At 62.7% G+C, this 23893-nt stretch overlaps 1 protein-coding gene across 5 annotated transcripts in view; it reads right to left on the reverse strand.

The window, feature by feature from the left end:
* The window catches only part of SLC12A7 (solute carrier family 12 member 7), a 58481-nt gene that overhangs the window by 29960 nt on the left and 4628 nt on the right, over nt 1-23893 (reverse strand). For 4 of the 5 annotated variants that reach the window (XM_064375834.1, XM_064375832.1, XM_064375831.1 and 1 more), the window contains exons 2-8: nt 10052-10146; nt 9463-9585; nt 4948-5094; nt 4383-4437; nt 3150-3280; nt 1609-1850; nt 182-393 (exon numbers count right to left, since the gene is read on the reverse strand). In XM_064375834.1, the coding sequence (XP_064231904.1) occupies nt 182-393; nt 1609-1850; nt 3150-3280; nt 4383-4437; nt 4948-5094; nt 9463-9585; nt 10052-10146 (1005 nt within the window). Of the gene's footprint in view, nt 1-181; nt 394-1608; nt 1851-3149; nt 3281-4382; nt 4438-4947; nt 5095-9462; nt 9586-10051; nt 10147-18987; nt 19133-23893 lie in introns of those variants that run through there. The other variant, XM_064375836.1, reaches the window with a different exon arrangement.

Genomic DNA, 23893 nt, shown 5'->3' on the forward strand with positions numbered 1-23893 from the left:
GTGTACACGGGACCCCCAGGCTCATCAGCAGCAGCTGAGCGGGGGCTTGGCTAGGAGGAGGAACTGGGGCCCTGGGAGTGACCCTAAGGCAACAGTGCCCACCACAGCCAGTGCCCACCGCCCCCGCCGCCCCCCCAGCCCCCAATCCCCCCAGCCCCCACTGCCGCCCTGTGGGCCTCACCCAGGAAGACGCCGCTGGCCGCACCGGGGATGCCCTGGATTTCGGTGACATTGTTCTGGGCGAAGTACTCGTCACAAGTGGCGCTGGGCTGGGAGCCGTTGCAGAAGAGGCCCCAGAGTGCAGAGGTGGCCGAGCTGTTCTGGACGACGCGGGCCTTGATGCAGTCGTCGAAGCTGCGTCGTGACAGCGTGCGGTTCCCCAGGAGGCAGACCCTGGGGCGGACAGTGAGGCACGGACGGTGCTGCTGCCAAGGTGGCTTGTACTGCCTCACCCAGTCCCCCCAACGGGCGTCCACGGCATCGCCCGTGAGCGGCTCCTGGCACCCTGCACCTCCCAAGACAGCAACGGCCGCAGGTCACGCCGGGGACCGGGGCCGGGGCCAGGCTGCAGCAGGAATGCCGCACGGTGCAGCCGTCCCCTGCATCCAGGGTTCGGCCAGCCACAGGGTCCAAACGTGCTAAATGAAACGTTCTAGACACAAGCAATTCACACGGTTTCCACCGTGCGGGTCTCAGTAGTCAGGTGGAACCGGGAGAAACCACCCCCGCCCTCCACGCTGCCATCGCTCCCCATCTGATGCTCTCGGCAGTGTCCTGGCCCACTGGCCAAGCTCACTGCTTGTGTTCAAGCCACCTCGTACCCCTTCCCTACGGCCCAGAGCACAGGAGCATCGCACCCGACGTGTAAACCAGTCCTGCATGTAGAAAACAGTCTACACAGGGCCGGTGCGGCCGTGGGTTCAGGCATCGGCAGGGGGTCAGGAGAGGCTCAGAATGGGTCCCCGAGAAGAAGGGCAGCTCCACGTCCCTGAACAGGCTCGTGCGGTTGAGGCTGTTCTGCCTCCCTCTGTTTTGAGGTCTCTGTGAGGTCGTTCCCACAGGGGCTCCCTCCACGCAGAGATGGCAAAACCCAGGATCCTCGAGGGGCCTGGCTGCCCAGACCCTTCTGGACCTGCTCCCTGGGGGTTCTGGTGGCCAATCCCACGTTCCAGGACCCTGGGCCACCTCCCAGCCCCCCAGCTCCTCTTCCAAGAGGACAAGAAAAGAGCCCCTCCAGCGCCTCTGGGAGGGAGAAGGGAGCCGGGCCCAGGCAGTGACTGGGGTCACCCCCATGACGCTCAGGGCCGCCTGACCGTGCTCAGGGCCGCCGGCCACCCCTGAAACCTGCCAGGCCCCTCACTCACCCGCCTACCACTTAGGAGAGTCTTCGAGCTCAGACCCAGCCACAAGGGTGCCTCAGCTCGACACACGGTTGGGTTTCCCATAATCCCCAGAACGAGCCCACGGGGGTTCCTGCCACGCTCACGCCCAGTCCCGCTCCTCTCGGGGAGCTCGGCATCAGGGAAGATGGACGAGAGGCGGGCAGAGCCCACGGGACCTGGCCCGAGCCCCACACATCACCCACGGCTCAGAGGGCCCCAGACTCACGGGATGTCCGGGGGATCGAAGGCGGACTTGATGACGCCAGCATAGATGGCCAGGATGGACAGCACCACGCAGGCCAGGAAGACCAGCGCCAGCTTGTTGACATACTTGACGCCCACGAAGACCACCAGGGCCATGAGCACCAGCGTGCACGTGCCATACACCCGCATGTTGTGCAGCATGGCGGCCGCCTCGCCACCCACGGCCTCCGCCTGGAAGATGGTCGCGCCCGGAGAGATGTATGTCTGCAGGGACAAGGCGGGTCGGGAGGCCGTCCCCGGCCACAGCATCCCAACACACCTCCCTCCTGCAAGCCCCCAGCACCACACAGGGGCCTCCTCCCAACAGGCGCTGGGGCCGTCGGGACGCATCCCTGCCAGACGGAGCCCACGGGGGTCGGCGCATGGGCAATGGACGGCCAGGGCCTGTATGATTCCCAGGAGCCACCCAGGTGCCTTCCAGTAAAGCAGCTTCAGGACCCGGGGCGTCCGAATGTCCACACTCCGAAGAAACAACTTCTGCTGAGAGGAACGTGACTGTCGCCCAGGGAGGGTGGCCAGCCCGGCTGGACGTCCTGGACAAACACGGGGTCTGACCACCCCGGCTGTGGGCAGCCTGTGTCCTGCCTGGACTCAAGGCATGGAGATGTGGGACAGTACTGCTCAGCTCCCACCAGACCAGGACAGGACTGGGGTGCAGCAGGCGTGAGGGACATGGCACCCAGCCCCACCAGAGGGGATCCTGAGAGTGCAGCAGCAATGGTGTCTTGGCAGCCATGGCTCCCGGGGCAGGCGGAAAGACTGAGGGACAGGGCCAGGGGACTCGGGTGGGAAGGGTGTGGACGCGACCCCACTGAAAGGTTTCAGAACCTTCTCGGGCCACGTGGCTGCCTCCATGAGCCCAGGAGGCTGGGAACCAGGTTTGGCAGGGGAGGGGGTAGGTAGAAAGACTGGGGACGGCGGCTCAGGTGGGCGTCCTGAGGCCCTGCAGGCATGGCGGGTTTCAGAACCTCAGCAGGAAGGACAGCGCCTGTCACAGCGGGCCGAGAACGGCGGGTCCCTGTCCCCACGAGGACCAAGGAACTCGTGCCACAGCCTGCGCTGTGCTCAGGCACTTTGAGCCTGTTGTGGAAAGCAATGACATCCCCAGGTTGCACGTTGCTGGGCTCCGTGACCCTTGGCCAGGTGCCAAAATCAATCCGGCAGGGAAGAGGCTGGGATCCTGGTGAGGGGTTCTTCTAAGCTGAGTCCCAGCCCTGCCCCTAAAACGGCTCAGACTCGCACCCACACCGGGCTCGGATCTACAGCCCAGACGTCTGGCCAGCTCATGCCAGGCACCCATCACGGAGGGCAGCAATGGTGGCCGAGGGGGAAGCACACGACGGCTTCCCCGTGGCCAGAGCTCAAGAGAGTCCGCAGGGCGCCCAGGGCAGCAGGGTCAGGATGGCTCAGGGTGCTGTGTGCGCCACCGCAAGACAAGTCGGGGGGGCCCTTGGCATCCTGCCGCAGACTGTCGGGGGATCCCTTCCAAAGCAGCACACCTACCAGAAAAATCTCGATGGTCCCCAGAATATACATGGCCCCCGCGAACGTGGTGCCCAGGTAGAAGCAGAGGCCGACGGCGCCTCCGAACTCGGGTCCCAGCGAGCGTGATATCATGTAGTAGGAGCCGCCAGCTGCAGAGACAAGGTGGCGGCCGTGGGGCGGGGTGCGGTCCACGCTGCCCATGGCTGAGAGAGCCTGTCTCTGCCAAGGCAACGCGTGGGCCCTCGCTGCCCACAAAGCAGCACACGAAGACGTGTGGCCTCCATGGTAAACTCTCCCCACATGAGGCTCAGCACATGCTCCATGCCCACCACGCTCTTGTGGACATGAGGACCACGCTGAGGACCATGCGAGGTCAGGGCTAAGGCTCGCTGGGGAGGAGGCGGCCCCAGCAGCTCCTGGGAAAAGGCCTGCGTACGTCAGTGTCAGCCCAGCCCCCACCTCCACTAAGTGCTGTTCATAGGAGAGGCAGGAGGGAGACCAGGACACTCAGGAGTTGTCTGGTGTACCGTGACTCATGCACGCCATCACTGATGGAAAAGCCGGGCGCGACCCCAGGGCTGCCTGGTGAACGCGGCTCTCCCTGCTCTGAGCAGCGGGTGCGGACATGTGGAAGGGGCGCTAATGGATGCAGTCATCGTGAGGCAGAGACCGGTCCCCTGGCTGCTGAGGGAGACCCCCGTGATGGCCCTCGTGCTCTCCTGGGGCCGGCGAAGGCCACCGTGTACCGTGCATGCCCCGTGGGGATGGGGCGGCTGTGTGAGGACCTGGTGCTGAGCAAGCCTGGTCCTTAACATGCACGGGACACGTGGACTCGGGAGCAGACGCGGCATCATCTCAGTTCACTAATGATTACATATTGTAACTGATCTATCATTAACAAGGTCAGCGAGAGCGTTTTGTCTTCACCTTCCCTTGTGAGACAAAGGTTCCAGGAACTCGGCCTGTGGCACACACCAGGATCCCAGCGCCGCTGGACTCCCCCATGCCTCCCCTTCCCCAGCCTACTGCCCCGTGGGCACTGCCTACCCTGTCAAGAGATGGTCACCACAAAGCAAAATGGGGAAGAAAACCAAAGAGCCATGAACTCATGGCTCAAACGGCAGAGAAGCCGGTGGAGAACACGCAGAAGGCCCGGCCGAGACCCCAGGCAGCCCCAGCCAGGCCTTGGCGAGCGGCCTCCTCCTAGGTACCGTGCGGTAGAACAGACTCCTCTAACAGGACGCCCCTTACCTGGGACCACACCGTTGGTGGCGATCGCACTCATGGAAATGGCTGTCAGCATTGTCTGCAAAACAACAGGCGGCCATCTGAGGTTTCCCAAGAGCCTGCCGGCATCGAGACGCTCCCGAGGGAGGGTCCATGCCCTGGCTCCTGGCGAAAGCCAGTCTCCCACCCCAGGGCTCTCGATCTCAAGAGAATGGCTGGGAAACCAGGAATCCGAGGCTCCTGGGTGCTAGCGTGCCGTGTCCTGGTTCCCACCCCTTTCCCTGGACCTCTGAAAGTGCCCAAAGTCCTTCCAAACTGGAAGTGACCTTAAAACACAGGACGTCCTTCCCCTGGAAGCCTCAGCCCCCAATGCTGCCACGGGACACCCACCACCGGCCAAGAGGCCTTTCCGCAGACTCGGAAATGAGGTGCCAGTGCGCTGCTCAACATGGCAGCGCCAACCCGGCCGGTGCGGCATCTCGTCCCCGCAGCTGCCCCGGCTCTTGCGGAGGAGACGGGAAATCTACCCGGGCGGCTAGGGAGAACTCTACTGTCCGGCTGCCACCACCCCCGGCTGGAGGACACTCACGCAGGTGCAGCACATGGCCACGATGAGGAAGGACTCCAGGACGCCGGCCACCCCCACGATCCACGTCAGGCGCAGGAAGAGGATGACGCCCAGGATGTTCTGCAGGCACGGCAGGTAGACGCCGATGAAGGTGCCCATACGTGGAGCCTGCAGTGGAGCACAGCGTGTCCCAGGGGCTCCACCCCCACCGAAGGGAGCCCCCTCCCCGGCTGCACTCAGGCCCTGGGCAGGCAAAGCAACGTAGGGGCAGGAGGGAGGGGCAGTGGAGGACAGGAGGGGCCAGGAGCCTGTCCCAGAACAGATGGAGGCTCAGAGAGAGGCCCCGGGCGGGACCCCAACCATCCCGGGGCAGGGGCTCAGGGGAGGGGAGCAGAACCCAGATGCAGCTGCTCCGCTGTGCCTCCCACAGAGGGAGCCTGTTACGCTGGAAAAGTTATGGGAAAAACAAGGAGAGCAAGAGGGCCCCGGCTCCATTCCCTGGATGGCTCAGGGCCTCAGACTTGACACGGGAGAGCCTGAGGCTTCAGGCACAGAAGCGGAGCCGGAGAGGGATGAGGCGGCTGCTGCCCATAAAGCTAACAAGAAGCCACAGCTCAGCGTCCACCCTGGGCAGAAACTGACGACCTAGCACAGAGGTCACCGTGAGATGACAGCGGAGGTTCAGACACCTGCCCAGTGGGCCTCCCCGCCCACCCCCCACCCAGCACAGAGCGGGCAGCCCGCCTGACTTCAGACACCTGTGCCAGAGACAGAGCCACACCTCGTGGCCCAGAAGAAACCCGCGAGGGCGGCAGGTCAGCGGCACGGCCAGGAGCAGGCCAGTGCCTGCCGGGCGGTCCCCCACCCCGGCTCGGGACGGACCAGGCTGGGGCAGAAGTTTCAGCTCCGTCCCCACCGCCCGCTCAGCCCCACTCCGGCCATGAGCAGAGGCACGGGGTGTGGACCCGGAGGGCGGCTGGCACCAGCACAAGGTGACGTTTTAACAGGAAAACGTCTCAAGGTTAGGTCAATACGGAAAAGGGGGAAGGTTTTCTTTGAAGACATTTCCTGTGAGCAACGGTCACAGCGCAGATCAGAACAGGCCCCGTGCAGAGGCTGAGGACAGGGTTCGATCCTGGGGTTTGCATGGCCCAGCCCTGGGAAGGGGGCCAGCCACTGGAGGGAGGCTGGATGGGGTCAGGGGACTGGGCGAAGGGCAGCTCCCAGGGAGAACACACTCAGTGCCACACCACAAAAGCAAACAGGGTGGCTTCCGGGGTCACTGTGCAGGAACACCTGCCACAGACAGGCCGCAGCCAAGGCCAGGCAGGAATCTGGGGCTCCACTGGCTCTAGGACCCGGGGGAAAATCATTTCTTAGAGAGCAGCCGCGAAACAGCGTGAGAAGCCGCGCATCTGAGAGGCTGGCAGATTCACTGGGTTCCCTGAGCCCTGGGGGGAGCAACAGGGCAGCGACGGGGTCTGGGGAGGGGTCAAGAGGGTGATGGGGCCGGGGTCGCTGCTGGGCCCTCCCCCACTCACTAAATCTGCACCTTGTTCTTGGTGCAAACAAGAGAGAAATGGCAAGAGAGGGGCAGGAAGGTGGTGGAGAAGCGGCTTTGGGACATTTTCGTTGGATAAAACTGAGAGCTGAGGGCAGGGGTGACGGCGAGGCTTGGGGGACGCACACTGGCGTGACTTCATGACCAGGCTTCAGCCAACACACGAGACGATGCGCAGAGATCCAGGCAGAGCCGGGTACACACAGCGGCCTTGCCCACAGGGCTCAGCCTCAGATCCCACAGCCCCGTGACCGGCAAGTCAGAAGCTGGTTCTCTGCCAAAGGCCAGGGTCCTGGGTCCCCAAGAAAGGGCATGGCCAGCCTTGGTCTCTCAGTTTGCGCCTAAAAGGCAACTTTTAGGGCTCAACCCGACCCAGTTTCAGGTGCAGAAGGCTGGAGATGCCTGGGCCCTTGAAAAGGCTACTTCATAGGAGCAGGTCTGCTGGGGACGAGCCTCTGAGTCTGGCCAAAGAGGACAGCGAGGTCCCGCCTCAGGCTGAACAACAGTCCCTCAGGGAGGCAGTGTATTCACTGCAACCGAAACCTGCCACCGCCACACTGCAGGCCTGCTGGGGTCACAGACCCTGCTCCCACCACAACTGAAACGCAGGCTGCATCAGCCTGGGGCGCCCGAGGGACAGAGGCCTGAGAGCCACCGGCCTGGGGTGGGGTTGCGGGGAGGGCCGGGAGAACCTTGCAGGTGGGAACCTCCTGGGCTTTGGTCCATGGCGTGCCGGGAACAAACGCACCTGCCTGGACGTTTTGTGCACACCTCAGTGGCAAGTAGGGTGAGAGAAGCTGGGTGTGCTCTCTATGGACGTCTCCAAGACGGGCATGGCAGGCTGGGCTGTGCCAGGCTGAGGGGTCGGGGCTGGGTGGCCAGGCCGGTGGTGCTGGGGCCCAGCCGAGCCGGAGCGGAAGATGGTTCCCGGAGCCCTCGGACCGGGCCTGTGGGAAGGCCCCTGCTACCTGGAGAATGCTGACATCTCCCTGGGACACAAACTCCAGCACAGAAACGGAAGGCCTGGGCTCTGAGCTTCGGTGCCAGGGCACGAGCCGGAGCCCGTGAGGCCTCGAGGCTGCACCCAGCACATGAAACCCCAGATAGGTGCTGAGCGCTGAGCCTGGCACAGCAACACCTGATTCTGCAGCGTCCACGTGTGGCAACGATGACCCCGCCCCGAAGGCTGGCCGTGCTATGGACAGGTGGGGCGGCCACAGGCTCCCCTAGCCAGGAAGGGCCCCTCGGGGACTCGGAAAGAGGTCCAGAGACAGCTTCTGAAGAGGCCGCTGCCCTGTCCTGGGACGACAGCCAGGGCCGAGGGACCTCGTCAGGCCGGGCCCCACCCTGAGGTGGCTACGTGGACACATCCTTCACTCGTCTCTGGTTACTTCAACCACAAAGTGACGCGTCTCAAAAACAAAACCAAGCGTCTTCAAGTATTCTGGAAATGCAGTATTAATTCCACCGTGTTCACGGTAGAAGGAAGGAGAGACCTGGTGGGGAGCCTGACTTCCCGAGCGCTGTGTCTCAAAAACAAAACCAAGCGTCTTCAAGTATTCTGGAAATGCAGTATTAATTCCACCGTGTTCACGGTAGAAGGAAGGAGAGACCTGGTGGGGAGCCTGACTTCCCGAGCGCTGTGTGGGACTCAGGTCAGCCGGACACTGGACGCCGGCAGGAGGCACTCGGGGTGGCCCCGACGCAAAGCACTGGGCCCCAGGCCAGGTGGATGCAGCGGGGCAGGGGGCTGGCTGAGAGACTCCTGCTTGGTGGCAGTCACACACAGCGGGACCACCCTGATGACAGTCCAGCTTTAGCAGCAGGACTGGGGGGGAGGCCACCGTGAGAACCTCCCGGCTTCAGCGGCGGGACTGGGGGGAGGCCGCCCTGAGAACCTCCCGGCTTCAGCGGCGGGACTGGGGGGAGGCCGCCCTGAGAACCTCCCGGCTTCAGCGGCGGGACTGGGGGGAGGCCACCGTGAGAACCCACCGGCTTCAGCGGCGGGACTGGGGGGAGGCCGCCCTGAGAACCTCCCGGCTTCAGCGGCGGGACTGGGGGGAGGCCGCCCTGAGAACCTCCTGGCTTCAGCAGCGGGACTGTGCGGAGGCCGCCCTGAGAACCTCCCAGCTTCAGCGGCGGGGCCTACACAGCACGGTTTCCTTCGGTGCACGTTTTTATTCATTCGTATCTTAGGATTCTGAAACACTGCACACGTATTTGGAAGCCTCGGAAAGCAGAGAAAGTTGAGAAGAAACGAAGCCACCTGTGTGCCCCACGGTGAGGACAGCGCTTGCTTCACCTGCCCAGGGATTCTCTCCCCACACGGGCTGGGGTCCTTCTCGCCTGTGAGCATCATCTCGGGGCGTCAGGCCTCAGGGTGGCTCCCAGGTGAGTGGTCTGCACACGACGGCAGAACGCTCCCGGGGATGCCTGAGGGGTCTCCAGAGCTCGTCGCCTACAGAAACTGCCCACGGGAAATCTTTCCATGGAATCCCCACTGCACACCCCCTCATTTCCTAGAGTGGATTCCTGGAAACAAACCCTCGAGGAATAAACCTACAGGGAAAATGCCACCAGGCTAAGTGTCCTGGACAGAAAGGAAAAGGAGGGTGGCCCGAGGGAGTTCCAAGGCCACAGCACCCCGGGAGGGGCCCCGTCCCGGCCTCTTTACCGCAGGGGACGGGGCTGCTGCCATAGGACGAACAGAACACCCTGAGTTCACGTCTCGACAGGGAATCCAGCTGCCCAGACGCGTGGGGGAAGTCACGCTTCCCAGGACGGTGGAGAGGAAAGAGGCCTGGACCAGAGCTGTGGCAAGCGCCACCGAGACCTCCCAGGAAGACAGGGCTGGACGTGGTCCCAACACCCGAGCTCAGGGCAGCTCTTCTGATGAGCAGCTGCTTTGCCGGCACGGCCCTGACCCTGCCGGGACACCCGGGACGCCCGGGACGGGACTGGACGGGCGGCGGTACCTTGGCCTCGCGCCTCCGGCTCTCCTCATCCTCCTCGTGCTCCACCACGCCCTGGCTCAGGTTGGTGTAGTTGGCCAGCTTGTTCAGCAGCGAGGACACCATGGGGTTGCTGTCCATCTCCTCCTGCGCAGCGCGGGGACGGTCACGGGCGGCCCTCCCCTCGCTGTGGGCCCCAGGGCTCCCCCTCCATGTTTGGGGCTTGGCACTCAGGCTCCTATCCTGTCCTGAGCCCCCAGGTCTGAGGAGAGCCAGGCCCTGACGCCGGTGCGGCAGGTCTGAGTCCAAGGATGGGGCTCCAGGCCTCACTAGCGGGACCACTCACCCAGGGCGGGGACCCTGAGACGGCCAGCACTCAGCAGCTCCAAGGGGCTCCTGGGGGCCGCAGTGCCCTAGATCCAGGTAGGCCCCCAGAAGGTGCCGGCTGAGGACCACATCCCAGCTCAGGTGCAGGACAAGCCCCCTCTGTGGCCTTCGGGACAGGGAGGCCCCATGTTCCCCGCCATGGTGTCCGGTCCCATGGGAGGCCCCCTCCACTTTCCACATCAAAGCAACAGCCCTGGTATCTTCTTCTCAAAAAAAGTCAAGTTACCTCGAAAAGCGCCATGTTCTTCCCTTCCAAGAAGCTTTCCTGCTCCACCTCCACATTGTTGAGGAATGGACTGTTTTCTCTCGGATTTCCATCTCCTGCAGAGAGAAAAACAATTCAGGGTCAGCTTAGAAGAACTGAAAGAAAGCACAAAAGGACCACCACGGATCTCTCACAGAGGGCCCTGGTCTCCCCAGCTGTGCCCTCCAAACCTCGGCTAAGAGTGACAAATCACACACTCTCCATCCTTCAGCACATCTGTGCTCCAAAGAAACGTGCATTTCCCAGGATGCAGATGGCCCCAATGCACACACTATTTCCCAGGACACGCGCCAGCCCCAGGGCACACACGAATGTCAGGACACACGCCATCCCCAGGGCACACACTAACCTCAGGACACACGCTAGCCTGAATGCACACACTAACCCCATGGCACGCGCTAGTCAAAGGACACACGCCAGCCCCAGGACACACGCTATCCCCAGGACACACGCTATCCCCAAGACACACGCTAGCCCCAATGCACACACTAACCCCATGGCACGCGCTAGTCACAGGACACGCACTAGTCACAGGGCACACACCAGCCCCAGGACACATGCCAGCCCCGGGGCACACGCTATCCCCAGAACACAAGCCAGCCCCAGGGCACACACTAACCTCAGGACACATGCCAGCCCCAGGGCACACACTAACCTCAGGACACATGCCAGCCCCAGGGCACACACTAACCTCAGGACACATGCCAGCCCCAGGGCACACACTAACCTCAGGACACACGCCAGCCCCAGGACACACGCTATCCCCAGGGCACATGCTATCCCCAGGGCACACGCTATCCCCAGGGCACACACTAGTCACAGGACACACACTATCCCCAGGACACACGCCAGCCCCAGGGCACACGGCATTTCCCAGGATGCAGGCTAGCGTCCCCCGCCACCCTCAACACATTATCGTTTAAAACAAAGCCTCAGGAAGCCTCAGCAAGTGAACTGTTCAGCCCAGGGCAAGGGCGTCTACCTCTGGCATTGAAAATCTCTCACACAGCCAAACGGGGGCAAAACCGTCGCTTCCAAAAGTCAGGCCTGCACCTCCTAGCCCTGCTGCTGAATCCACCGCTTGCGAGGGAAACAGGATTTCCCGGCGGTCCATGTTGAGGACACCGCCCGCAGGCACCCAGGTCAGTGAGCTCCTCCTGCATCTTTCAAGAGGGCTGGGCCAGTGACCCCTCCGTGGGGCTGAGCCCAGCGGGTTCGGCGGGGGTCTGGATCCCAGCAGCTGCATGAGTGAGATGAGTGAGGGGGTTGTGGGGCGGGGAGACTTGAGGCTCCCTGGTGGGTTGAGACCTGCTGGCCCAGTGTTAGGAACCGGCAGGGAGACCCTAGCAGCTGCCCGAGGGCATGAGTGAGGGGGGCATGGGGGGGACCTGGGGCTCCCTGCCGGGTCTCAACACGATGGCCCAAGTGATGGTGTTAGGGGTTGGGGGCTGAAGCAGGTGGTGAGGCGTGAAGGGGACAGAAGTCCTCACACCCAGGCCTCAGCAGCAGAGCCGTCTCACCCTCCCCACTCCATGTGAGCACACGTCAGGGAGCCTTGGCCCTCACCAGACCCCACACCTGTCTCGGCCTTGGTCTGAGACTTTCAGCCCTGAGGACTCTGAGAAGTTTCTGTCTTCATGAAACACCCGGCCTCGGGGACTGTCACAGCAGCACGAGGAACTAGGCACAGGCCACTGCAGAGACCACGGCCTATCTGGGACCCTCGAGTCAGCAGCCCACGGCCACTGCAGACACCACAGCCTCACCCACAGGGACTGCAGCCTGCCTGGGACCCCCGAGCCAACCGCCCATGACCAGGAGAACAGGGTCTGCAAACACACACGTCCCAGCCAGGCACGGTGAGGAGCTGAAGGGCATCTGGGCAGCTCAAGCCCACACCCACCCACACCTCCGGGCCCTCTGTACCTTGTGCTGCAATACCAGCCCCCCAGACCAGGAACGGCCAGGCTGGGACCCTTCCTCAGGGTGCATGGCCCTGCAAAGAACTATGAGGGACCCTAAGGGTCCAGATGAAATGGCCAAGCAGGACACGAGGTGGCCAGAGGAGGGCAGGCCAGGACCTCATCACTGTGCCAAACAACCCAGGGTGGGAAGACGGGCATTTTCTACGGGACGCATTTCAGATGTGCCAGAGCCCACCGGCAACAGGCTCCAGCTACAGGAGTGGTGGGTGCCAGCCGTGCCAGCAAAGATGGCGTAGCCATCCTGGAGCAGGTGGGCAGCATGTGCCCTCAGAACGGTGTCTGGAGCGGAAAGCACAGCCCTCAGGATGTGCAGGTCCCCGAGAGTGACCATCAGCAACTGCAGACGTGCAGACCCAGATCAGGGGGTGCAGAGAGAGACCAGCTCCTCGGAGCAGCGGCCGCACCCCCCAAAATGTCCGGGAGACACACACAGAGGAAGCTCCGGATGAGAGGTGGCCGAGTGCATGCACAACCTCAGACTTCCTTTTTCCCACCAGCTGGTGAGATCTGAATGAGGTCTCCGTGTGCTATCATTAACCTCCTGATTCTGGCAACTACGCTGCAGAGATTCTGGAAGAAATGTGCTCGCTTTGAGGAAACATTCCTGTAAGGGGCACCACATCAGCTGCTTATTCCCAGCAGCGCAGAAACAAATGTGCAAGTGACAGACAGAGACCCGGGGCGGGTGGGGGCAGGGGGTAGGAGGGACACGGCCATAGCAGGGGTGACAGACAGAGACCCGGGGCGGGTGGGGGCAGGGGGCAGGAGGGACACGGCCATAGCAGGGGTGATAGACGGAGACCCAGGGCGAGGTGGGGGCAGGGGGCAGGAGGGACACGGCCATAGCAGGGGTGATAGACGGAGACCCAGGGCGGGTGGGGGCAGGGGGCAGGAGGGACACGGCCATAGCAGGGGTGATAGACGGAGACCCAGGGTGGGTGGGGGCAGGGGGTAGGAGGGACACGGCCATAGCAGGGGTGACAGACGGAGACCCGGGGCGGGTGGGGGCAGGGGGCAGGAGGGACACGGCCATAGCAGGGGTGACAGACGGAGACCCGGGGCGGGTGGGGGCAGGGGGCAGGAGGGACACGGCCATAGCAGGGGTGATAGACGGAGACCCAGGGTGGGTGGGGGCAGGGGGCAAGAGGGACACGGCCATAGCAGGGGTGACAGATGGAGACCCGGGGCGGGTGGGGGCAGGGGGCAGGAGGGACACGGCCATAGCAGGGGTGACAGACGGAGACCCGGGGCGGGTGGGGGCAGGAGGGACACGGCCATAGCAGGGGTGACAGACGGAGACCCGGGGCGGGTGGGGGCAGGAGGGACACAACATAGCGGGGGTGAAAGATGGGGAGCCGGGGTGAGGGGTGTCAGGGGGCAGGAGGGACACAGCCAACGTGGCAGAAGACTGGCATTTGGGCAGCGGAGGCCAGGGGCAGATGGGCCTTCTCCACACTGGCCTTGCAACCTTTCTGAAATCTGAAGTTACATCGAAATCAGGTTATAAGAAAAATGACAAATAAATTAAACTAAGAAAAAATGTCTGAAAGCCTTTGTAGGTCCTCTCCAAGGTGAGTCCGCCCCAGGGCCCTACCCGCTTCAGTGTTTTCAGGGGATTCCTGCTCAGGCCCTTTTCCCAGATGTGATGGCCAACTGTTCACAGACCAGACCAGCAGTGACTGGAGAGTCTTTCTGGAGTCAACGGTAGATGAAGGCCCAGGATTCTGATGCAGATGCTCTTGGAGGGAGGGAGGGAAGACGGGAGGGAGGGAAGGTGGGAGGGAGGGAGGGAGGGAGGGAAGGCGGGAGGGAGGGAGGGAGGGAGGGAGGGAAGGTGGGAGGGAAGGTGGAAACGAGGGAAGGTGGGAGGGAAGGCGGGAGGGAAGGCGGGAAGAAGGGCGGGAGGGAGGGAAGGCGGGAGGGAGGGAAGGTGGGAGGGAGGGCGGGAGGGAGGGAAGGTGGGAGGGAGGGCGGGGAGGGAGGGAAGGCGGGAGGGAGGGAAGGTGGGAGGGAGGGAGGGAGGGAGGGAAGGCGGGAGGGAGGGAGGGAGGGAGGGAGGGAAGGTGGGAGGGAAGGTGGAAACGAGGGAAGGTGGGAGGGAAGGCGGGAGGGAAGGCGGGAAGAAGGGCGGGAGGGAGGGAAGGCGGGAGGGAGGGAAGGTGGGAGGGAGGGCGGGAGGGAGGGAAGGTGGGAGGGAGGGCGGGAGGGAGGGAAGGCGGGAGGGAGGGAAGGTGGGAGGGAGGGCGGGAGGGAGGGAAGGTGGGAGGGAAGGCGGGAGGGAGGGCGGGAGGGAGGGAAGGCGGGAGGGAGGGAAGGTGGGAGGGAAGGTGGAAACGAGGGAAGGCGGGAGGGAAGGTGGGAAGGAGGGAGGGAGGGAGGGAGGGAAGGCGGGAGGGAGGGACCCTAGGGTTTCAGGTTCTCCTCCCATGCAGCCAAGCCCTGCTGACAATCTTGGATGAAGTCAGGGCTGCTTGGGCTCAAGTTTCTCTTCCCGGCAGGAAGGGCGCAAGGCGGCTCCCAAGGCTCAGCCCCGCCCTTCCCCACCAGGAGTGCAGCTTGAGGCTCCGCTGCCCGGCCCAAGTCCCTTCGGGAAACCACAGGTCTGCTGGTGGCTGGGGTCTTAGCATGTGACTAAGTTTACACTCAGCAAGCAGCCACAGTTTACCTGAGCTTCCACGAACCACGCAAGTACGGAACGTTCGCTCAAACCAGAGACCCAGGCCCTCCCGTTGCCTCCAACGCTCCCAGCGGGAACAACCCCTGCTGGTGGCGGCGTCTCCTCTCCACGGCCCACTTGGGAAGACAGCAGCGCCTATCAGGCCCCGAGGATGCCCCAAAAAGCATAAAGCACACAAACAAGCTCCCCACAGGCAACGTATGCAGCTGGAAAAGGGCACTAGAAACTTGCTCAGGTTGAACGAGTATTTATAAACCCATTAAACTGAGAAAAATGGCGACGTAGATGGTATGGAGTAACGCCCGGGATCGGTGAGTCCCACCGTGCGCAGGGCTGCGTGCCAGCGGCCTCACGAGAAAGCCCTCTGTGTGGGGCCAGCGAGGCATGAGTCTGTCCTCTTGCTGCTTATTAAGGTAACACAGATGGTGAGTCCAGAACACGAGGACACACAAAGAAAAGGGGGACGGAACACACCAGCAGGGTCTGGCTGGTCCTCCCAGCGTGGGGACTGCACTGAACACATGTGCGTTTACAACCAGCCACCAGTCTCTTCCTGTTACCAAGAAGCCTGAGACCAGGACGACAACCTTCAAGCCTTAGAGAGAACGCAACTCCCCTTACTCTGACACAGCAGGAAGCTCTCAGGAGGGTGGAAGTGCCCACTTGGGAGACACGCAACTGTTCCCATCTGGTTAAAACAGCCAGGTCAGACCTGAACCAACACTGTGTTCTGGGGATGCCATGGTGTCGATGCCACCCCAGTCAAGAGACTCTTCCTTAAAAATCCAATGTCCCTCTAACCCTCCACACACCCAGCCCCCTCTAACCCTCCACACACCCGGCCCCCCTCTAACCCTCCACACACCTAGCCCCCCTCGAACCCTCCACACCCAGCCCCCTCTAACCCTCCACACCCAGCCCCCTCTAACCCTCCACACACCCGACCCCCCTCTAACCCTCCACACCCAGCCCCCCTCTAACCCTTCACACCCAGCCCCCTCTAACCCTCCACACACCCGACCCCCCCAACCCTCCACACACCCGACCCCCCTCTAACCCTCCACACACCCGGCCCCCTCTAACCCTCCACACACCCGGCCCCCCCCAACCCTCCACACACCCAACCTTGTGTCCCTGGAACTCTCCTGGCTGGACTTGGATGTCACCTGGTTGCTGTGAAGGGCACTGAGCTCTCCCCTGGCCAAGCCCCTCCTGTGTTTTGGGAATGGCACCTCCTCCCTTGTCATTCTGCACGTGCAGGGCGACTGGAAGGATCAGAGAACAATGGACATGGGGAAGCCTGGGCGTTCGGGGCAGGAAGGGTAGATGTGCTGAGTCCTCACCGGGCGGCCCACCGTGTCTAGTCCTCAGGGAAGGCCCCGGCGATGCCTCTGCCCTGGCGCCATGCACAGGTGGCCTCTGCCAGGCTGGGTGAAGGGATGAAGTGTCCCCAGCCAAACCCCACCCCGTGGGCCAGAGAGCAGTGCCCAGAAACTTTGTGCCCGGCGGGAGTGGGGCACAGACAGCAACGCAGCCCCAACCTGGCCCATCTCCTCTGTAGGACGGCAGGACCCGACCTGGTCCATCCACTCCGGGGGGACATCCTCCACGGACGATCCCGGTTCCAGCCAGGACATGGAATGAGCCACGTACTGACTCCCACAAAACTCGCCTCCCCTTCCGTCCTCCCATTTCTGGCTTGTCTCCACATTTAAGGACTGAAAATGCTCAGCACACGTCACCCACAGAAACCCCTGGAAGGCCAGTTCTGTCTACATTTCACGTCACAGGCAGCGCCCGTCCACAAGACAGCTCAGAATGCCGACTCGGGAACCTCACTTCGTGCCAAGCTGTGGTCCCCCTAAAACCAAGTGCAGCAAAACTCGGGACACCTTAAAACCATGCGGCCAAACAGCCGGGAGCAATGGAAACGGCCCCTTCACAAAGACCACGGTCCCCTCCGGTGGGCGTGTGGGCAGGAGTGCAGAGCGGGCAGCGTGGGGTCCCCGAGGCGTGGGCCGCTCCACTTCACATCGTGACGACGCGTGACGGTTCCTATGATCACTGAGAAACGTGACCAATAAGGCCTTAAAAGAAGACTCCTCCAGCCAGTCACATCCAGGAGGCTATGAAGAAGGCATGGAATTTCAACCCTCTCCTCCCACCCAGAGGAGGTCGCCGGCCGGCCGGGCTCCCACACCCCTCAGAAGAAAGAGCGCGGCAGCGGCTCAGGAATTTCCCCTGAAAGGAGACTGGGGCGGGCATCTGCAAATAGCTCTCGAAGCCATGAATCATCCACGAATGTCCCTCACCCTCGGCAGCGTGGAGCGTCCACCCTGCCTGATGAGGCTCCCACGGGTGCTTCATTCTGCAGACATGGCCGTCGGAGTTAAAAACCCACAGGACCCGGCCAGAGTCACAGGGAAAGAAGCCCTTGTAAAGGCCGCCTGGACCCTGGGCCGCCCACAGCCGCCTCCTGTCATCTCTCCACGGCCTTTCAAAGGCTGTGATCTCACAGCAGCTCCCAAACCCCCTGGGCTACTCCAAGGCACAGCAGGTCCCAAAGAAAAGCCCATCAGCGATCCAACAGTGGGAACCGGACTGGACCCCAAACCCCGAACAAGGAGGGCCCAGAAGCCTGGCTGGGGTGGCAGGAAGGTGAGCTGTGCTCGTGGGTAACGGAAGAAGAGATGGTTCCCAGGGGACATCTCGCCAAGTCCTGCTGACGTTCGTGCAAGGACACTGAGTGCAGGGAGGGCGCCTGTCCTCTGCGGCCTTCCTCCCCGAAATACCCCGCCCCAGACTAACATTGAGAGAAAACACCAGACACCTCCCAACTGAGGAGTGTTCCTTAAAACTGACCAGGACTCCCCAAAACTGCCATGGTCATCAAAAAAAGTCCGAGAAACCGCCATGGCCAGCAGGAGCCCAGGGAGGCGTGAGGACTCAGTCTGTCGGGCGGGATGCTAGACGTGTCCTGGGACAGGAAAGGACACGAACACCTGAGCCGCGTGGCCCGTGGCGGCTCCCACAGCTGCGTGCCGCCCTCCCGCTCCATCCATCCCAGCGTCTTCCCAGCTCTGCGAGCGGCCCCGGCCTCAACCCGCCTTGAGCCTGCGAACAGCCTGTTTCAATGCCCTCTCCCCGGAGGCCCCTCACTCACCTGCCCCGAGCGGCCCCAGGCAGCTGGCAGTGGGTGGACTGCCTTGCTCACCTGCACTGGGACAGGGCCTCGGCCACTGCCACCAGCTCCCGGCTCCCATCCCTCCAGGTTTAAGGCAGTTCCAGCAGCAGCTCTGCTCACAGCTTGTCTGGTGCCTGCATGAACCCCATGCACCAGGCTGACCTATCCCCAGAGGCCAGGGTCTCAATGGGATGTGCCCCCAGCGGACGTGCCCGGCACCGACAGCGTCTGGCCAGCAAGCCCGGCTTGGGTCCAGACCCCAGAATTACAGTCTCTCGCGGGCCCGAGACCTCGGAGGGGCCCTTCCAATAGCCAGTGAAGGCGCTGGTGGAGAACCGGAGGCCCCACGCTGACCAACGCCACGCTCCTCCTCAACCGTGAAGACGGCGAGGTCAAGCCCTGGCCTGGAGAACCGGCCACAGGCGGGCAGCCTCGGCTTGTTTTTCCTGCGTCTTCATTATGAAAACGACCCCAAGTAAGCAAGTGGGCAAACATCCTGTGCACCCCGGGGTGCTGGCTGTGCACACACAGATCCGCCCCCCGAAGCCCAGGTCTGACGTCAAGGCTCACAGCAGCCCCCCGCCCCCACCCACTCCCCAACACTGAGCAGCCTGGTGGCCCTCCAGGGCCGCTGTGCTGGGTTTTCTCTGGCTGCGGCTGCCTGGGCGAGGCCTGAAGCTGCTCACCCGACAAGAGCCTCCCACCACTTCCCCAGCTCCCTCCCTACCAAGGCCCCAGCCAGAGGCAACCTCTGGTCTTTCACTCCAGTTTTTCTGGCCCCTTCTCGTGCCCGTGAATGCAGACCCTTGGTCAGCAAGCAGACCCTGACGGGTGGGCTTCGGGAGCAGCCTCCTGGGCTCATCCAACCCGGGAGGGGAGGAGGTGGCCGCAGGTGAAGGCCCAAGACCAGAACCAGCAAGCGTCCTGGCCGGAGCACGGACGGCCCCTCCAGCCAGAGAGGCGCGAGAGCCTGCGTGTCAGACCCGACTCATCCCGATCCAAGCTGGGCAGTGCCCTGGTGGGTAGTTTCTGCAGGGAAAAGCTGGCTCACCTCCCTAAGCGGCCTTAGTCCCCTCTCAGATGGCAATGCCGCCATGAGCTTCCCTATCTCCAGGCACAACCTCCTCCCTTCTTTCTGAGGGGCTCATCCCCGCACCATCTCCCTTCTGGAGGCCTGCCTTTGGGATTTTACAGCCATTCTCTGTAAAGGGCTCTTCTTAGACTCAGCCGGAAGCAGCTGACAGGCGGGCGGGGCCGTGAGGCCGGGGCCAGGTCCGGCAGCCTCCGCCCCTTCCTGCCCTCCAGTGTGGGTGGTCTGGACAGCTCCCCAGCCCTGCAGACCAGCAGCGGGCGGCATGGGGCCTGTGCACACAGCAAGGCGCCAGGCCTGGGGCAGGGGACAAGCAGAGGTCCAGGCCCCGGAGCTCCCTGCATCGGGCAGATACCCAGGCCTGGGTCTGTGTGTCCCCTGGGTCCAGGAGTCTGTCCTCCCCCTGGAGCCACAGGGGCACCTGCAGCAGAATGAGTCCCACCTGGTGTCAGCCCACGTGGCCTCTGGGGTGTCAGCCTGTGGTGTCAGCCCACGTGGCCTCTGGGGATAGCCCAAGACTCAATGGACCTAGGAGCACCCCCCCATGCCACCAGGCTCCCCGTGAAGGGGTGGACCCTGGAGCACTCCCCCACCCGTGCCACTGTCTGGAGGCCAGGCTCCTCGTGAAGATGGGGACCCAGGAGCAGCCCCCCAACACCACTGTCTGGAGGCCAGGCTCCCTGTGAAGATGGGGACACAGGAGCAGCCCCCCAACACCCCTGTCTGGAGGCCAGGCTCCCCGTGAAGATGGGGACCCAGGAGCAGCCCCCCAACACCCCTGTCTGGAGGCCGGACTCCCCGTGAAGCCGCTGAGCAATCTGCCCCTCACAGTTTGTGCTGCGTGGGCCCTAAAATCCAGTGACTGAAGCTCCGGGGACACAGAGTGAGGACAGCAGCCCAGTGTGCAGGCTGGAACACTGGGGCCTCCAGGCGAGTGCTTAGGTTTCACGGCGTTTCCAGCTAAGCCAGTGCCGCCTTCAGAGACAAAAGCAGGCCCTTCATCACCCGTTCCCGAAGGGTCCTCGTCCCAACAATCTGTGCAGACACCACCGCCAGGATCCCGTGAACCAGGAGAGTGCCGGGAGATCCCAGCTCAGCTTCAGAGGCACGGGGAGCAAGGAAGCGTGGCTGGAAGGTCCTGGCAAGCTGTGGCCAGACACGTGTGAACACACCCCACACAAAACAGACACTCGCAGAGACATGCGTGCATACACATGCAGATACGCACTCCACATGCACACACGGCAACAGGCTTACACACGGGACACTCTCCATACAGACACACATGCACACACGCCAACACGCTCACACACGGGACACTCTCCGTACACAGACACACGTGCACACACGCCAACACGCTCACACACGGGACACTCTCCATACAGACACACATGCACACACGCCAACACGCTCACACACGGGACACTCTGTACACGGACACACGTGCGGACACGCCAACAGGCTCACACACGGGACACTCTCCATACAGACACGTGCACACACACCAACACGCTCACACACAGGACACTCTGTACACTGACACACATGCACACACGCCAACACGCTCACACAGGGGACACTCCATACGTGGACACACGTGCACACACGCTTCCCCACTATCCATGCGCACTCATCTCGTACACCTGTGCACACACCTGTACTCACGTGTGGACATCCATACCCACTCCCACAGTCTCTCACACACACACACTCAGACACACACCAACACCCGCACATACACCACACACACCTGCAGAAAGTCCCAGGGGCTACAGACTGCATGACCCTGCAGGTCGGGGTGCCAGGACACAGACACGCACTGCACTACAGCCCTTTGGGTTTCATGGGCACAGTGTGGTTCTGGGACTTTCCACCTAAAGGACACGCCTGCTCAAGGGAAGGCGGCCTCGGGTGAACTCACTTCCTGCACCCTGTCACGTGGCTGTTTGCTGGTCCTGGTCCAGCCTCCTCCCTCAGCAGCCAGAGTGACGCTTGAGCCATGGAGGGGCCGTGGTGTCCCCAAGTGCCCGAGGCTTGGGGCCCAGGCAGCCCGCAGGGGCACAGATGAAGGAAGGTGGGGCAGGCAGCGCCCCCAGTGCACCTGCCAGGCCCTCCCAGGGCAGCTCCTGTTACAGGCTCCATCTGGGCTGCGGTCAGGACCCTTGGTGGCATGGAGGGGACCTAGGAGGGGCTGGCCTGGCTCGCTTCCCTCCTCTGATTTCCACTCCACTCAATCTCTCCCCAGTGACTGCCCAGGGCGTCTCTGAACCTCCCTGAAAGCCCAGGCCCGACCTGCTGGCGCCAGAGGTCTGCAGACAGAGCCAAGGAGATGAGAGGTCACGGCCACCCTCGTGACAGGCTGGCTCCCAAGGGAAACTGAGGCACCGGGCAAATGTTCTGGGATCACCTTAACATCCTCCCGGCTGCACGTCTTCGAGGCAGGTGACCCCTGAACGTGGAGCTTAGACAGAAACGCTGGTACGGCCACCAATGTCCCACAGGGCTCCCCCGCTACAAGGACAGCTCCAGGCCATGGCAGGCACATCAACCAGACACGCCAACCCGGCCCATGGGCGTGCTGCGTGCGGCTGTCCGTGGCCAGCCTTGGGCTCAGGCCCCAGCCCCCTAACTTCCCAGAGCCGCTGTAACCAGCACAGTCCATGGTAATCCTGACGCCGGGGTCAACACAGGCCTGGGCGGGGCCGCTCTCATCCCAGACCCCGAGGACCATGCCCTGCAGTGCCAAGGCCCACCAGTGGGTGTGTGTGGGGTGCTGCCCAAGAACGCCCCCAGAACGCAAGAAACAAACCACCCCAGGACCACACGTGATTCACAGACAACTCCCCTCCCACAACTGTTTGATTCGCAAACAACTCTCCTCCCACAACTGTTTCCTCAAAAAGAAGCCGCACAAGGAAGGAGCGGAAACAGGCAGAGGACGCCAGGATGACGGCCCCCCCCCCCACCACCCCGCTTCAAGGCCCGGGGCCACAAGCACCGCTCGGATCCCAGGCCCCAAAGCAGCAGCACACGCCCCTCCCCGCAGGGATGAGTCCCACAGTCGCCCACCAGCCAAAGCGGGCCCTGCACGGGCCTGTTCCCCAGCACTCCCGGCCGGAGGCTCCGGGACCCTTAGGGAATCGGCAGCCAGGAACAGGGGCAGAGGCAGGGCCTGGACGGCACGGCCAGCCTCATCGTTCAGGCTGCTGTGCTGCAGCCAGAGGTTTATCTGCACAGAGCAGGCCTCTACCCCCAAAAGGGAGTTTCCCTCTTCTTCATAAAGGAGAGGTATTAACCCTTTGTGCTCTGCCTGTCCCTGGGTGGCACTTTCCCAGCATCTGAGAAGGAAGACCACAGGAGGCCAGGCCCCCCATGTCAGTTACCAGGAGGGCCCCAGCCAGCTGTTCACCAGGGCCCAGATGCCCCCAGCCGGTCCACTCCTGAGTGCCGTCCACACCCAGCCCCGCTGTCCTCCACTGGATTCCCACACCCCACAGGCGGAGGTCTGCCCCTCAACGCCCCTGGTGGGCCTCATGCTCCCTAGCACCCAGGGACTCCTGCCCCACCCACCACGCAGCTGTCACAAAATGACTCTGCGAGCCACCCCTAGAAACACTCAGCTGATAGAGCCAGTTGAAGTCAAAAGTGCCCAGCCAGGAACTGTGGTTAATACTTATCACCAAACAGCAAACTTTGCCCTCCAGTCCTTGATCTAAGGCACAGCTTAGAAAATTCATATACTGGCCAAGTGGCCCATTCCTGTAATCCCAGCACTTTGGGAGGCTGAAGCGGGCAGACCACTAGAGGCCAGGAGTTCAAGACCAGCCTGGCCAACATGGCAAAACCCATCTCTACTAAAAATACAAAAATTAGCCAGATGTGGTGGCGGGTGCCTGTGGTCCCAGCTACTTGGGAGGCTGAGGCAGAAGAATCACTTGAACCTGGGAGGTGGAGGTTGTAGTGAGGTGAGCTTACACCACTGCACTCCAGCCTGGCGACAGAGCAAGATTATCTCAAAAAACAAACACAAAACAAAAAAGAAACCTCATATTCTAACAGGATGGTAACTGGAGACCCCTCTGGGCAGCCGGCCGGCCAGCTCTCAAAGGCGATCGATCACGGGGTGGCTGGGGCAGCGGTGCCCTTCACGGCCGGGGTGTCACCCTGGGCTGACCGCCAATCCCAGTGCTGCGCCAGCGGTGCCAGTCGGGATCTGTCTGCAGTGCCCGAGGCAGCAGCCCAGGGAAGGCTCCCAGGTCCAAGGTGTGAAGGGAAAACAGGACCTCAGGACCCAAACTCAGTAAGCCACGGCAGGAGTCGGGCTGGAAACGGGCCACGCACCCTGCCCTCCATTCTGTCCCTGTGTAGAAAGCTGCACACTTCCTTCACACTTCGGGTCACAAGGATCGTGCCCGAAAGCAGCTGCGATGAAATTCACCCTGACCGTGAAACGACAGCTTGTCCTCACTCACCGGCGCGGGGCAAGCACAGAACCGGAGGCACGGCTCTGCTCACCGCCGGCAAAGGCACACCCGACGGCTTCGCCGCCCTGCGCTGACGGTGTCGTGTGTAAATGGGCGGATCCAGCGAGCGTGAGGCCTGAGGGTTCTTCCTCTGCCACCACGTGCAACGCTGCCTGCCTCTTATCTGCCCTCCCTCTTCTTTCTTCCCCTAACACGCCCTATTTATCCTTTAAATATTTAAGTTTCTAGCCTTCTTTCGGAAGAAAAGCCGGGACTACAGAGGTTTCCCGTAACCTCGGCAAATAAACCGCTCAAGTGACTGAGACCTGAGTCGCTGTCTATGACTTACAAAGGTCACCCGTCCCCCACGCGGGAGCCGGGGCTGTCGGAGAATCCCTGGGTCA

The sequence above is a fragment of the Aotus nancymaae genome, unplaced genomic scaffold (assembly GCF_030222135.1).
Source record: "Aotus nancymaae isolate 86718 unplaced genomic scaffold, 86718_ANA_hifiasm-v0.15.2.pri h1tg000014l, whole genome shotgun sequence".
Taxonomy (NCBI): Eukaryota; Metazoa; Chordata; class Mammalia; order Primates; family Aotidae; genus Aotus; species Aotus nancymaae.